This window comes from Corvus cornix, chromosome 4 (assembly GCF_000738735.6).
Source record: "Corvus cornix cornix isolate S_Up_H32 chromosome 4, ASM73873v5, whole genome shotgun sequence".
NCBI lineage: Eukaryota > Metazoa > Chordata > Aves > Passeriformes > Corvidae > Corvus > Corvus cornix.
The window spans coordinates 49,498,008-49,514,553 of record NC_046334.1 but is presented as its reverse complement, the minus strand read 5'-3'; the positions used below and the strand labels follow the sequence as shown (position 1 = coordinate 49,514,553).

Here is a 16,546-nt window from a genome sequence, read left to right as displayed (position 1 = left end):
TTTAGCCACATGAGACTTTAAAACACAACTATCACAAAATTTAAAGGAACTATGTAAATTACTTCTCAGATAAACACATCATATACGTACACATAGTTTTCTGGATCTTGTTTAAAACCAACCAGGTCTAATGTAAGCAAGGTTGCATTTGATCAGATGTTACCAAAATGTTTTACATGAAACATATATATATATCATCAACATATACATATCATACATATCAACTCACTGCTTTGTATTCTTTTCTGAATCACTCAAAATTTGACAACCTGAAAGTTACAAAAAAAAAGTAAAGTAATAGGGCAGGATAATTTCCCCTGCCACTGCCTGACCTTTAGAATTTATGGAATTGCATGGTATCTAGGGATTTCACTAGATTATATTTTACTTCATGCTTCAGCAAATTAAAACAAGCATTTATGGTTTTCACCAATAAATACAATTACCACAATATGGAACAAGATTGAAATTTATTTTTCTCCTTTGTTACAAATGAGCTGCTTCATGCAATGTTTGCCACTATTTTTGTTACTGAACAAATTTCTTTAAAAATAATCTTCCTAGACAAAGCTTAAGCATTTGCCTGCCAGCTTATCTGTAGCCTGTCCCCTGCTGTTATTGTTTCATTGCTGAGAACTATTGTTAAGAAAACGCCCTTGGAAACACTGCAACAAAATGCATTACATTTGACTAATCTGCTTCATAAAGACTCTCCATTGGTTTGATGAACACTGGCACGCTGTTCAACGACTAAGCCAAGGAGTCTTTGCGACCCACGTAGTGGTTGTGACTTGGGTGGTAAGTTGGGCTGGTGTATGACCACGAACAGAAAAATGTCAAAACAAACCTCTCACTAGACACCATTTCCCCTCCTGACCCCATCTCAGGTGATCTGTTGATCAAATCATCATGATCAAATGAGCAAGGAACAGGCAAACAGCAGCACAAGGTGTGCACAGAGTGAAGCAGGCTGTTCTCTCAGGGGCTGAGAGCCTCCTCTGGCATGCACGCAGCCGGCTTCCCTCTGCTCTTGGAAGCAGATATAGACATGAGAAAAAGGGCGGGGGGGGGGAAAGAGAAAGAGAGGCAAAAAGAGAAGAAGAAATACAGATGGGAAAGGCCAGATCTTCCATCTCAAGGGTAGAAGTTGCTACGAGACTGGGACTAACTAAAGCACCAGAAAAATTGGAATGCAAGTAAATGCCTAAGAGCACTGAAGAAAGCTTGCACAGTAGAACAGCGTAAGGAAGAAGAGCGATAGCCTGTCCCTCTTCCTTTATACAGGACACAGTGATGCTTGAAACACGTCACTTTTCCCAGAGGAAGCACAAAAACTTCAATAAAATGCAGGAACCATGGGTTCCTGCACCCAGGGTTCCACAGGCGGACTCCATCCCCCTCTCAGACAGCTCCTTGTGCTGCCTGGCCACCAGCAACGACAATGCTACTGGCACAGGGCACCCAATTTTCAATTCCTCTACCTTCTGCTGGAAAGCAAACACAAATGGACAACCAGATCAGGAATCACTGAGTTGATACATATATCTCAGCTAAAGTGGGGGAACACTGGTAAGTTTTAAGTGAGTAAAAGTAGGGTATTACTCTAAAAAATATTCTACTCTGGTGAAAAGCTAACAATAATTAGGAAATTATCGTTACTGGGAATAATAATAATGTTAAATTGTTGGTGCTTCAAGACAGCACTTAACTTGGTAGAAGACCTGTCATAGCAATTCATTAAGGGTTTTGACTTGCTTACTTTTTAAAAGAGCTCCCAGCCTCAACTGTAGACTTTTAACATTCTTACAGATCTAGATTAAAATACTTTTACCACTATAATGTGTTTAATGCAGAGTAGTGCCAATTCTCTAAGGATCATAATAATACAAATAACGCTACTACCTGAATGGCTTTTATTGATGTATTTTAATCTTGTCATAAAACTTACAGAGCTGAAGAAAGAAAGAGAAAATGCCATTGCAAACAAAGAATAGTGCATGAACGATTTGTCTTTGCCATCTAATGACTTTTTTGCGTCGTATGATCTATGGCAGGTCTTAAAAAAGCTGAATAGAGAGTTTCTTCAAAAAGGCACAGTTAAAAAAGAAAGGAAGTGCTTGCCCTTTTTCATGTGTAAGTGCAAAATGGAAGTGAAATATGGTCCTGGAAAGAAGAAGAAGAAAAATAAGAGGAAAATTTCACATATTTGCATAGCAGAATCTTTTAAAGGGCATCTGACCTGGAAGTACTTCTGACATGGCTCGCGGGGCGTCAGCAATGCATCAGGAAATAGATTATAATTTGATATCTGAAAAGAGGGACCATTTAAGAATTAAAACCAAAGGAAAACACAAAAGAAAAAATACCACATTTTAGAAGTTCCTGAGAGATGTTAAGCATTCTAAATAAAGCCCACAGCATAACAGTGAGGATCTTTTGAGTTTTCAATGATATTTGACAGTCATTAAAGTATGGGAGAGGCTAGTCTACAGAAAAATGAACATGTAAGTAAAAATAACTATTACATTTTTGTTAATGTACAACTTTACTAGGAGCACAAATTCAAAAATATTCTCCAGTTTTAGTCAACATACTGTAGCAAAAAGTTCAATACATTAGAAAATACTAGGTTTTTCCCAATTACTCAGCTACAGCTTACTCAGGAAACCACAGCAGCACTGGTAAAAGAAAAGAAAACATAGCAGTAAGGCAGGTTCCCACGAAAATTTGCAGAATGAGATCTAGCATATGAAATTAAGAAGCACAGAATGCAGGGTTGATCCCACAGGAGGGAATCACAAAAAGAAAGCTAGGCAGTAAGTTCCAGTATGGGACCCTTTCCTGGCCAGCTTCTCATAGCTAAACCATTTTGCCTTAAAGTCACTGGTTTGGAGATGAAGGACACAGAGTGAGAGACAAGGTACTCATTACTATTTTTGTCACTGCATCTAGGAAACAGAGGGAAGAAATTATACAAACCTTTCCATAAAGCAGATTTCCCTTCTGCAAGGATATCTCTTGAGTACATTTAATGACGTATTCATGCCATGGGGCTACAGCCCCAGGTCTTGTACACTTGGGCTCTAGTTAAAGTCTAAGCAGCTGTAGAGAACACCTTCATTATACAATGACTGCAGCTCAGCACCAGCTAACTCCTTTCACCTCAAAGGGTGAATTCCGATGTTAAAACATTCATTCTAAAACTACAACCAGCTAATAGTTAAACAGATGTCAGGCAAAAGCATCCTAATAAACTCCAGATTTACATTATTAGCTGAAATCAGAATCGAGACTAGAAGCTTTCTTAGTACCAAATGTCATCTGATTCTTCTTACCTAGATACCTACACAAATTCCAGGTGACACCTAACCCTTTCAGAACAGAAAAGGAAGAAAAATACTCAGATGAAGTGCTGTGGTGTGTGATCAGAGACTACAGCTGATGATTCTCTTCTGGCTGCTCCCTCTGGCAATGACATCTCTGCTGGACTGAGCTTGGAAGCTGGAAAGAGAAAGCTCAGCAAAGCCCAGAAAGCGAATTATGATGGTGGACAGAGCAGTTTGGGGAATGCAAGAGCAGGAAACGAGCAAGGCTGCAAACACCTTACACACATGGTGCTCTCAAATCTATTTGCAGACTCCTCCACACAAATCTCTGAGTTCCTGAGGGTGGGAAGGACCTCTCCAGATCATCAAATTCAACACCCCTGCCCAAGCAGGGAATCATTGCTGCCCTCTCTACTCCACCCTGGATCTGTTCTCACACCAGAATAAAATCAGGACTTCAACCTGCTTGCTAAATGCAGCTCCTCCCATTTCCAGCTATTTCCTGCTTCACCCAGTCCTACTGAAATCACCATCTGGTAACCAGCTTTCTGTCCTGGCTCCTCCATCCCCAAGAGGCACCCTGCCAGCCCCTGCTGCCACAATAATGACATTTCTCCTTTTAGAGCTAATCATGCTGCCAACCGACCGCAACACCCTAGCAGCAGTGCTGTTTCTGTTCCAGTGATGCTCTTATTAATGGGAATCCATAAAGCTGATCTGTCTTTATATGGTGTAATTGAGGAAAAAAACCTTCAGATTCTGCAATGCGTTGTAGCACTCAAATTGAATATGCCTTCCCATTTACTATTTTTTTCCTTTCCCCTTCCCACAAAGCCAAATTCCTCATCTAGCAAAAAATTACAAGACAAGATGCTTCTCAGAATCTGATTCTAACAGATACGAAGGAAAAAGAAAAATAATAAAAAAATTAAATATAAATGACAAAAAGAAGCTGGCTAAATCCACTGTTCCTGTACTTTTCTTTTTATTAAGATAGATAAATCTAAATAATCAGTGTATATTTGACTGCTTGAGTGAAACTTTATATTGCAGAGAATGTGGGTCATCTTGTACTACTAGAGTATTCTGAAATCAAGTACCACTTTAAGAAATAAAGAGCAATTCTTTCATTTATATAAGGTATAGCCGTGACATGCCATAGTGACTAATTCTGCATTTAGTGAGGGGGAAAAAACAAGATGGCATGCTAAGTCTTTTCCAAATTCAATTTTCTCCCTTTAATTAGATTTCCCCCCATGTGTAGAATGGAACAGTCGGGTAGGCAAAACCAGTGTTGTCACAGCAAGAAGATGGAGTGTGTTTTATCTGTCGGCTACTTGTGAGCACAGATAATAAGACCTTCTGTCACTGGATCTATACATTCACAGTGACATTTGCTAAGTAAATGGCTGTAATTTTTCTAATCCCATTGCTTAAATTAAACTCATGAGCCATTACATTCTGCTTTTTTAACTCAATCTCTACAATAAAGATTGCACTTTGGACTTATTTGCTAATTTACAAATAGCCCTACTTTTATAAATGCTAATACAGGGCACAAGCATAAATGTCATTCTCCCTTAAACAGGCACACAAACTCAGAAACTGTAACTTGAATTTCTGCAACTGAGATGGCCAATAAAGCAAGGAGGACTTCCATATTCTACAGCTTCAATCTCAAGTGTCATCCACAAATATCTCTTTCCAAGACTGAAGGTAAACAATGTGTAATCAAAGCTGATCAGAAATACCAAAACAAAAGCAAACTGTCATACGAAAGAGAAAGTTAGGATAAGATGTCTCCGTGAAAAAACATTACCAAAATGCCTTGTAGGACAGGCAGCCTATACACATGCTTGATGGAGCATTAGAAAGGAATCAAGGGCCACAGATTTGGCACATAAAATGACTTGGACTGGTTCAGACTGATTTCAAACCAGGGATTTGAATTTAACTTTGATCATTTGTCAGTTCCTAAATCAGGAAGCAGAGCCACTCAAAATATGAGCGATTCTTTAACAGGGTTAGGAAAACCTACAAGGTCCAGCACCAGCCTTCCAGCTGTTTGAAAGAGCACTAGGCCAATCCCAAGCTCTTTGATCAGGTGACACAGGCACCAAAAGCAGGAAAGACACTAAGCACAGGTCACAGCACCAGTAAGAGAAGTAGGTAGAATGTTAACTGAGACCCTATCAGGTGGTAAGTTCCAGCACAGATGATGTGCTGGAAAAAGAAATAAAAATTAAACAGATTACTATCAGTAACCACCTCCCACACACCTTGTCTGCAGCCCTGCTATTTGCAGCTTGCAAACTCTCCCTGCTCCTGCAAAGCCTAGAAACAACGCTGCACACTCCTGAGCACAATCTGCTTCTCCAAGAACAACTAAATGCATGCACATAAATAAAGACATTTCAGCTTCCCTTTTTAAACTAATTTATTTTAAACTTCTGATGGCCTGGCATCATGATTTCACCTGCTATAACTGCACCTGCCCTCTGAACCACATATTATAAATTTATGGCTAGTTATACATTAAAGTTTTATCAACCAAGATTATCCGAAATGTTTTTATCCTCAGATTACCCAGACTGGTAGCAATAGTTTTGAGCCACCTATTTTTACTGCCTCATAGCTGAGATCTTAAAAAGCATTTGAAAGAGCATTCTACAGCAAAAATTGTTTTCTCTTTACTGTAAAGTTGTACTTAACATCAAATTAGACTCTAGAGATGAAAATTTGAAAATGAAAAAAATGGAAAACAATCTTTCAGTTGACACTCTACAACTCTATATGGAAATAAAGAATGAAAGTATGTGTCTATCAAAAGTATGAATATAAAGAAGACATATAATTTCATTAATTTCTAAGTGTTTGCAAATAATTTCAAATTGCTAACAGTTAGTTGAGACCAGTGACTAAAAATAAAAAGTCCAAGTCTCAGTCACAGAAAAGAGCAGTAGAGTGACAGATTTTGCACAGTGAGACTATCAAGGCTCTCAAGAAAAGCAAATTAAGATTTTGCATGTTGAAAAGATTGTTTGTGTTCCACGTACATCAAAAACATTCTGTATCTCACCTCGGTACGGTTAGTATATATGTCCACTTTTAACTACATCTGCTAAAACTGTCTGAAAATTGGACTCACATGTCCTACCCACATATTCCTTGCCTCCAGTAACGGAACAGAGCTCAGGGTACATCAAACTAAAAAAGGTTCTCTACATTTCTAGTCATTTTTTCATCAAAGGCTGAAATAAAATAAGGCTCATTACACAAAGACATACATCTCAGCAAGGCTGAAAGTTCCCTGCAAAGCTACATGTTGTCTTCAACCAAACTTCAACAGGACAAATCAGAAATATTTCAAAACATACAACAGTTTATAAACCAAGTGTTACAGTACTGCTTAAGATGACAGAATGCCAAGAGATGACAAAAAGTGCCATACCCTACAGTATTATTACAGTACCCAACGTCATTATAGTACTAGAATACAGCAGTGACTTGAATCCTGGCCTGATGCAGCCAGCAGAGCTTCCAGAGAAGGCTGCTGTACTATGCTGAGAAACCTCTGCCCACAGCGCTCATAGATAAACCACGTGCTCGTAAATGAAAGCCAAGTATCATATTTGCTTTATGGGCCCCATAAACTAAATGGATCAATCCATAATAAAGTGGAAGGAGAACGTAACAGAAAAGCAACTGCACTTACTGGCATTTATATTAATTACACTGAAGTGTGGCTGAAAGCAGATTCGGTTTCAACACTTGGCTGTAGAGGACATTGAACAAGTGGAAAAGAACAAACTACTAGTATTACTGGCCTGAACTGTAACACAGAATCCCGAGTTCTTGACATGCTAGCCAAAATTCTCTGTTCTTCTACAAACTCACAGATCTTCACAAGGCATTGAATACCAAAGGAACTAGAGTTTCTGTGAAAGGGGACAAACACACGATGCAAATCTGCTATCATGGTGGTTCTCCATGACCATAGGCAACTCCAAGTGGAATTACAAGGAAACAATCAGCTTCTATTTCTGATTCCCCCATGAAGAAGAAACAGACCTGTCAGGGTCCTGAGATAGGGCCACTATTTAATTATGCTAAGAAACAAATGCATAAGTGACAATAGGCATTCGGAGTACTACACTCAGAGTTCCTAAAGAAAGCTTTTCATCTGCAGGCTCTGGGTCAGCTCCTATGTGCCAACATGAGCATGTGCTTTGGAGCTTCACCAGGATCACTCAAAAGGAAGATGAAGTTCTTGTGCCGTCTCCACATAGTAAATGTGGAAAGGCAGAAACCCACACCAGAGAGGCTTTAACATAGAGAGCAACCCATGCCATTGGGTACTTCTGCAACTTCCACTCCATCAGTCATCTGCCTTTTCCTCAGCTATTATGTGGAGCTCTTAAAGAAACTTTACAGAAAAGTGTCATCTGCCCAAGCATGAGCCAAGCAGTGATAAAGCTTGAATCTCATTCACCAAGATGTCCTTCTCTGGAAAGAAAAGGTCAGGAGATACAGGGCAGGATTTTGCAGATGTTGAATTTTACTGACATGCTTCTACCAAGAGTTGCACAGTACATACACCTCTCCTCCTTTGGCAGAGGTGCCTCTTTGGGTCAGTTATCTGTTATTCTAGGAGCAGCTCCAAGCCCACAGAGGCACACCACGATACATTTTTATACCAACTCATCTTGTGCTAATGGCAGTGTAATTATCAGCACTGCTGCAAGACTGGAAGTTTAGGGTTCTTTCAGGGGTTTGCTGTTATTTATAATGTCACCATTCTCACATTTGTTCCTTTATCTCACTGCAGTGAAACTCAGATTTTCCAGCAGTTTCATGAAACAACAGCTCCCTTGCAAGCTCAGTGCAAAGAAAGGCACAGTTGGGCATTCCTTGGGAAGCTGAATAGACAGAGGCAGAGCAGAAATTTCAGTGTTCCTCATGGGAAATAAAACCCCAAGTTTTAAAAAATCAACCCTGCTCTCTCTGCCCTCAAGCACTTTCAATTATTTATAAGGGCAGCATTACCATGGGAGATGATCATGAAGAACCAAGACTCAAATCTTTCCCATCTGCAGTCCAGGGGAATGCCATCTCACAAGGAATATTTCCTTTCATTGTCACCCTTGATTTATGAATGCTTCAGAAAAAGGGCATTTCCCAAAAAAAGTTTGCTTGGGACAAAAAAGTCACCCTCCACTAAAAAGTCTAAACCAGCAGGCACCCGTTAAATTCACAGCTTTCCATTTTACAATTTAAAAACCTTGCTGTTTCTTATACATTCAGCACCTATATAGGAAATATGTTTCCTAGCACTGGGCTTCAAATAAGCCATTTTCTATTTAAACTGTTACATGTTTCCATGAATATAAAACCTTTTGTTATTTTCATAAGGCCACACACTATTCTACCCACTAAATTTATTAAATCATTCAACAAAGCAGTCAATGCCATAAGTGGATGAAATATTACCTTACCACCAAAGATGCAACGCAGCTGCTATACTCCACACAGACCTAATTCTTCCCTTCACAGATTTATTTAGGTATATGTGTACGTACGGACAGAAAATAAAGTCAGGGAGTAAAGCCTAAGGCTGCACCAAGTCCTTGATGTACAACACTAAGATTGCAACAACTGTAAACATGAAATACAATAACTGAGTTGGTGCAATTACTCATTATTTATGCAAAGAACACAAAAGCGAAATCATGTGTTTTATCAGCACTTCCATCAAGATCTAATCTGTTATCAGAGATTTCATTATGATCCACATCTCCCAAATAGTGGGCAATTTTGATACCATTATTGCTGGATGTCCAAAACACATGTTATGTTAGGCACCAGGAAGCTGCACAAATCATACAGTAACAAAGTCAAGAAACAAAGAAAGTTTCCTGGCTTAGAAACCCTGACAAGTTAAGGAAAGGAAAAACTTAGCTTAACAAAAGCACAAAGCAGTCATGAAGTAGGTGTTTTGATATCCCTGTCCTCAAACTGAGGGAGTTCTGGTGCCAGTTGATTCTAATGCAAGTTTTGGCCCCGGCAGATGATGGGAGTCCCAGCGTTCACCCAAGTAAACAATTCCACTTCTTCATGCCAAAACTGTTCAACTAGACAACAGAAAAAGCATTTCAGGCTCTTCTGGTAAATATCTAATGGCCATTACTTGTTGTCTCTAAGCAGGAATGGATTTGATGAGATACTTCTACACCAGAACATTTTAAAACTCTGAGCTTCAAGCCTAGGCATGGGATGTGAATATCATGTCCTGCAGTACACCGAGAGGCCACATTTGAAAGCTGGTGTCTAGATTTAATGCCAAGTGATTCAAACAGATCAGTCCAACTCAGTACTCCAGCACATGACCACCAAAGACCTGTCAAAACTGTAACAACCATTTATTTCCTCCATTGTACCATAGACAATATCCCTCAAAAAAGTCTTTGGACACAATATCTAAGTTGGCTCTAAAGCACCATTTTAAGACATACCTTTATGGCATCTATCAAAGTAAACATGCTTTACTACTTCCTAGGATTTAGCCCTGTGGTTAGGCAAAACCCCACAAAGTCAGGTTCTGAATGCAGGGTCTCACCATGCAGTTCCTCATGTCCAATGGCAAAAACACCAGAGAATTCCCTGTCCTGCCACAGCTGTCAGCTCTCACTGCAGTTTACCACTTGCATCAACCAACACAAGTATGTGCGGAGCTGGATGCCCGAAGTGGTCAGGGGTTTTAAAGGAGTCTTTTAAGGAACAGAAAGAACAGTACAGAAGTGAGAGCTTATTAAGCTGGCTTTGATGCCAAGAAAAGCCCTGGGAGATCATGTTCTTTTGCTACAGCAGAAGGAAGAGTGAATACAAAAGTTAACCTACGACAACTTCACCTCAGTAGCCTGAGGGATGAACAGAAAGTGCACAAGGACCAGCAGCAGACTTTTGGAGGTGGGGTGCTAGCCCACAGCTCTCCAAGGAGGTCACATCAGCTCACTTCCCATGATCTGCACTGTGGAACCGCTGCAGTGTGGTGGCTGATGGAAGGAGCGAGGTCATAAATTCTAGGAGCTCCCTTTTTGCACTTCTACAGAAGACAACCTTCAGTAAGACATGATGCAATAAAATCCAATAGGATACAATTCAGAGGAAAAAAACAATGTGAATAATATTGAATTCAAAAATATAAATAATCTGAACTGGAGATGTTAGCTGCAGTTCGAAGCAATTGAAGCTATAGTGCAAAGTGACATTTTAGGTTGAGCTCAAGTAGCTTGTTAATTTGAAGGTATCTGGTATTAAAAGCCTGGGATGGAAGGGAAGAGGAATAGCAGCTAACCATAGAACTCCATAATAAATGAAATTGGAGACCTTGAACACAGCTCAAACCACAGCACACTGCAGTAGATCTGGTCAAGTCACACAGCAAGCCAGTTTTTAAAGTTCTAGAAAGCACCTTTGCAGTTTAAACATAAATCAATATACTTACTATTTGGGTACACACACAGAAGGGCTGGCATCGATTAGAATATGTCAGCATTCTTTATAAATACTATTTCAAAATTTATAGGCTTAGCAGCCTTCAAAAGTAATAAAGCAACAAATAAATTAGAGCGATTGCATACATACATGAGCTGCTTGGCCGATAGTGAGCCCCTGGGTACCGCCTGCCCATAGTGCCAGTCAGCACATTACCACACGCTGTCAGCTGCTTCCAAAGTACAGATCGAAATTCTTAACTGAGGGAGAAGAAAAAAAAGTGAAGATTTAGTACAACAGCTGTATCTTTTTCATTAAAATGCTAATGACCCCTACAAATTCCACGATAACTACATCTATAAATTATTCATAGTCATGTTGTCAGAGGAGATGAACTGTTGTGCTATACATGCAGCACAAATTTATTATTGGTGGTTGGCCTCCATTAATAAGCTCACATAAATTTTGAGGCACAAAGAAATCTCAGGTCATACAGTGGCTTCTTTTGGCCCATGACAGAGATAGAACAACAAACACTGCAAGAAAGAGCTTGCTATTGGCTTTTAATAGAGATAGCCAGTAGGTGAGATTTAAAAACTATGTTTGTCCTAAATTTTGTGAAGCAATCATTAAGCAATCATTTATGAATATTTTACTATAGAAGCAAAACTTATCCATGCTACATAACACTGATTGCTTTGTTCTGTTCTATCCAGCAGTGTCTTTACAGGAATGCAGGCTATTAACCCATGTACCAATTTTCTTGCACTATCAAATCCCCAAGCAAACAAAAAATTGCATGGCATATCTTACAGTCAGTTTGGAATAACAAATCCAAAGTCTTAACTGAAATGCTACTGAACCTGTCAAATAACTAGTACAAAATGTTTTAGTCTAAAAGCAAGTCCCATTGGTTTTTTTCTTTGGTGTAGAATTTTTTACTAAAATATGACTTTCAGTTGCTTTTCAGCTTTACCTTTTTCTTAGTTTACCTGAATAGCCTTCATATTCCCAGACATGTAGCAATACATATTGAATGTTAACCACACCATTTGTTAAGATACATTCCCTCTTATTTCATTTTCTCCCTTGCTGGAAACACCAGGAAAAGCAACAAATTCTGAGGAGTGTTTTTCCTTATTCATTAAGGATTTTTACTGTCTCAGGCTGCAGCTACAAGCACAAGCTGGTTCTATCCAGGAAATAAAGAGAAATATCAGGACACAGACAAAATAGCACTGCACTGAAACTGGCAGATAGCCCCAAATCTTCAGACATGTCAGTTCCCTCACTGAACACAACGCTAGCTTATTCCTGAGTTAGACAAGCCTTTTATATATACTGGCACCCATGCAATTCTCTGGTGAGCTGGTCTGGGAGCCAACACAGCTGAAAACTCCAGACATATTTTCAGTCAGACTAGGCTGCTGAACTGGCTCATGGTGGTTGCACAAGTATTGGTAGCTAGTGAGAGCAAGTGGAAAGAATGGGACCATGGCAGCCTGAGCTTAAAATGACTTTAAATGTAATTGCATACCATTGCTACATAGCCCTTGTAGGTTACTTCTGAAACAGCCACCTATAAGGCTGCATACCTGACAGTCCAAAAAACAGGTAAAGATCTCCATTGTTTTCCAAATCAGTGCTGACAAAGCATGTCCTGTTCAACTCCCCTCGATGGGGAAAGTTCAGTGAATCAGTGAGACAGTACTCTCTTGCCACTAAAAGAATTCTGGCTGTTAAGATGAAAAGTGAGTGGTATGCAGTAAAATTAACATTCAGCCAAAAACCCCTGCATTTCTTTTGCAGGACAATATGGGACAACTCCTTGCCATGGGTCAAACAGACCTTTTCAAGCTTTTTTGGTGGCCTACTAGTTCAATACAATGTAAAGTTGCACAAGGGAAAAACCTACAGGTGGCTGCTTCCCCTTTCCTGTTCCGTAGGAATAAAACTAAAAATACATATTTATTTATTGAAAAAAATTAAGTCGCTCCTCACCCCAAATGGACCAAGTTTGTAATTCATAACAAAATACAAGAGAACAGTCTTTAGCTGTGCAAGGATTAGAAAATAAAATTACTGAGGGGAAAACAAAAACTGTAACCAGATGACAGTATTTACAATTCTTTTCCAGAGCTTGTGAAAAGAGTTTGATCATATGTATGTATGGAGCTGCAAGATTATTCATTTTTCATAAATGCATTGTTGTCTTTCTAAAAGGTATACACTTTCCCAAAGCAATAACACTCACTAAATTTTATCAAATGTCTACAGTTAAGACAGACTATTCCTTCTCTACCTAGCACCACAGTATTAAAGGGGGCCTTCTGCACCATACCATAATAAAAATCCTAGCAAATAAAAATTAAGAATCCCAAACCTTACAGTCATGCTCTCAAACAGCTGAACTATAGTACAGCATGGTTCTCCTGAAGTAGTGCGCCCAGGCTGGGAACAAACCACTCCTGGGAGAGGTCAGGACACAAAGGTATGGCCATTTTAAAATATCACATTTTAAAACTCCATAAATCTCAGTGGAAAAGACAACATAAAGATAGATTCTCATTATAGCAAAGGTTTCATCAGTTACTGCATAAAATGTGACCTTCAAAGATTTACAAGGTGGATTAAAGCCAACTATGAAAAGTCAATTAAGAAGCAAGTGTCACACAGCAAGTGAAGTTAAACTGCTCCACAAAATAAAAGTGATATTGGGTTGTATGTACCAGAGAGGACATACTCAGATCAAGACAAATGAAGATGCTGCTTGGGTTTGGTTTTGGGGGTTTTCTCTCTTGTTTTTTGGTTTCTGTTTGGTTTTGTTTTGTTTTTCCTTAAGAACCATCTTTGAATTGTGACCAGAGTAGCCAAAACGACCTCCCCTTTCTTTAAGCACATCCACTCACAAATTTTAGTCTCGGGGGGATTTCTGCTCTTCAGCAAGCTCAGGGAAATCTCACAGAACTGTGACCGACCTTGTTGGTACCCAAATGCCATAGCTAAAGCATCTGAAAATTAGCCCTTATTTTCCACATACATCCATGAGACCGATAAACAAAATGGAAGGGGTTCTCAAACATTGCTTTTGAAAAATCCACATATCATGCATGTACAGGTTTGGGTTTGGTTTTGTTTTTAATTGTAGGTACAACTTAGATATCCACAACTCCACATAAATCTGAGTTAAATCTGAATGTACCTAGTAAGTCAGATCAGGTCTTCGTAATAGTTTTTAACCTGCTGGCTCACATTTGTTTTGTAACAAATGTGTTTCTTAACAGCTTTCTGTGGCTTGTTGTTTATTATGGTACTGCAAATTTGCTTTAAAAATGTTTTATAGTGATTTTTCCATCTTTATAGTTATAATTTAAAACTACATATACACAAATGGACAGATAGCCTTATGGCTTCTCTTCAAGAAATAACTTGATATAGCTCTGCCTGAAGATTTTTTTTGTGTCCCTTCCCAATAATCTTCCCTGATTCTCTTCAGGTGGCCATCCGTGTTGGAACCCTGAGCTTGCGAAGAAGAAGGAAGAAGAAGAAGAACTAACCTACACCCCAAATCCTCCATTTCGTTACATACTATATCCCAGAAACTTAAATTTTCTACATCTCTACATATTCCACCCAGTGATATAACTTTAATTACACAGCAACAATCTCAGTGCTATCACATAATTTGGGAAGTTTTTCCCAAGGCCTCAGGTCAAATGCAGTGCGCTTTTGAGGATCACTGACTGTCAGCACTGAAAGACTGAAATTCTCTGAACCCCGGGTTCCAACACATCCCCACACTGCAGCAGTTACAGAGAACCATGGAAACAAAACCTGAGCACTAGCACTGCATACCTGCTACCCAGGGAGCACCTGAAAGCTCTTCACCTCAGGCCAAGTCCCTTTTAGGAGCTGTGGTGACAGAGCTACCAGCCACTCATCATCACACACAATGAGGACATACATCATCTTGGAAAGAGGCCGCCATGACTTTCAACTGAGACTGTCATCTTCCTAAGCCATTTTCTTTACAGAGCTTTTCTTGCAACTTGTCCACATTTCTTGGGTTTTATGACAGCCACATAAAACTTAATTTTACTTGTATTCATCTTTTGATACTATGAAAAAAACCCCAAAAGACAAACTAAATTCTGGTATTCTTTGTGATTTTTTTTTTTTTCAGTGAGTCAAACCAGGAGTTCTGTCCATACAGCAGGCACACAGAATCCAGTTTGCTTGAGCTAATTCCCTTTTGTTTCAGAACAAACAATGCATAGTCCAACCTCCATACTATTAATGGCCATTAAAGCTATTTTGTGCTTCACCCAAATTTATTTTTTCATGCTTGCTGCTGCTTATGAGGTCAGCTGGCTCCTTGACCTTCCCTGGTTCTCTACAAGCAACATTTGCTATAAATACATGTGTGTTCAAACAAAAACATAGGTACCTTCATATTGGCTGCTATAATCTCATACAACAGATTGCACCAGCAGACCTACCCTCACATGCCCAAGAAAAAGGATATGAAAAAAGGAGATGACTGCAAATTAGCTACAGGAGTCATCCAAGTGTGACTGACTACATCACTCAACACTCGCAAGGAACAGCTACAGTGTGGGGAAAGAAAAGGTTATTGCACGATGTTTCTCAAGGGACAGCTACTCAAGAAATCACACTCCAGCACACTCTGTGTGATATTCTGGCAAATAAACCAATTCTACCTTTAAAGTCTTGCTTTGAATACTAGAAAATAGGTCTGCTAAGGAATGGGTAAGAGGAATGCTGTGCATTGTTTGAAAAGCACACACAGGCCACAGATCCTATACAAAATAGATCCAGTACAGCCAAGGGTTCAGACACTGAAAGAGGCTAATCTAGGAGGAAAAAAAATTAAAACTCAGTCTGTAAGACTGGTGGATAGCTCATTTTAAGAAATCACAATTGAATATACACACAAATTTTGTGTACATATTTGCATATATAACACAAATTTATTGCTTTTCACTTTGCCTGCTGTCATAGGTTAGCAAGCATAGTCCCGGAAGGGACGTCCTTGCCAAGGGGTGCTTACAGTTTCCTCTGGGAACTGATAGAACCTATCAGCTGGCCAGTTTGAATATGGACAATTCTCTAAGCCACTTAAAGTTGTGATCACCTCTGTGATCCACATTTAAGAATAGGCAAACTCCCCCTCCAAGCTCTCTCTCGTTTCCGGTGCTGGGACAGGTGGCTGCGGGCCCCGTGTGGGGGCCAGCGGGCCCGGCCAGGCCCTGCTTGGGCCAGGCTGGGCCGGGCCACGGCCATCCTGGGCCATGGACCTGTTCCAGCCATGGAACCCCCCCCACTGCCTTGCCGTGGGCAGCCGGAGCGGCTCGGCTCTCCCCCCTCTCCACTGCGATAAGAAACATTCAACATTCAGCTGCAAAGCTGCAAGGCCGAGGTGAGATTAACCCTTTTTATTGCTGTGAAGAGCTGAAAACCTGAGGGAAGAGAGAGAGGAGATGCTTAAAGCTGAAATTCTGTTGTGAAGCTGTGATATATCAGAGTATCCCGTTGTAATTTCATGAAGATATGGAGGGTGGAGCGTTCAACTCATAAGCAAAAGCACCTGCGCTGAGATAGGCAGATGCCGACGCAGCTGTAATTTCATGAGAAGTTTGGACAGGGAGAGATGAACCAGATGAGGACTTTTGCTCCAAATGGGAAAGGAGAAAACCTCAGTCCCT

At 39.9% G+C, this 16,546-nt stretch overlaps 1 protein-coding gene across 15 annotated transcripts in view; it reads right to left on the bottom strand.

Annotated features, from left to right (window-relative positions):
* APBB2 (amyloid beta precursor protein binding family B member 2) overlaps positions 1 to 16,546 on the bottom strand; it is a 171,215-nt gene that overhangs the window by 96,721 nt on the left and 57,948 nt on the right. For 9 of the 15 annotated variants that reach the window (XM_039550370.1, XM_039550367.1, XM_039550368.1 and 6 more), the window contains one exon: positions 10,971 to 11,080. In XM_039550370.1, the coding sequence (XP_039406304.1) occupies positions 10,971 to 11,016 (46 nt within the window). In that variant the 5' untranslated portion in view covers positions 11,017 to 11,080. Of the gene's footprint in view, positions 1 to 2,239; positions 2,309 to 10,970; positions 11,081 to 16,546 lie in introns of those variants that run through there. The other 6 variants (XM_010401754.3, XM_010401756.3, XM_010401760.3 and 3 more) reach the window with 2 other exon arrangements.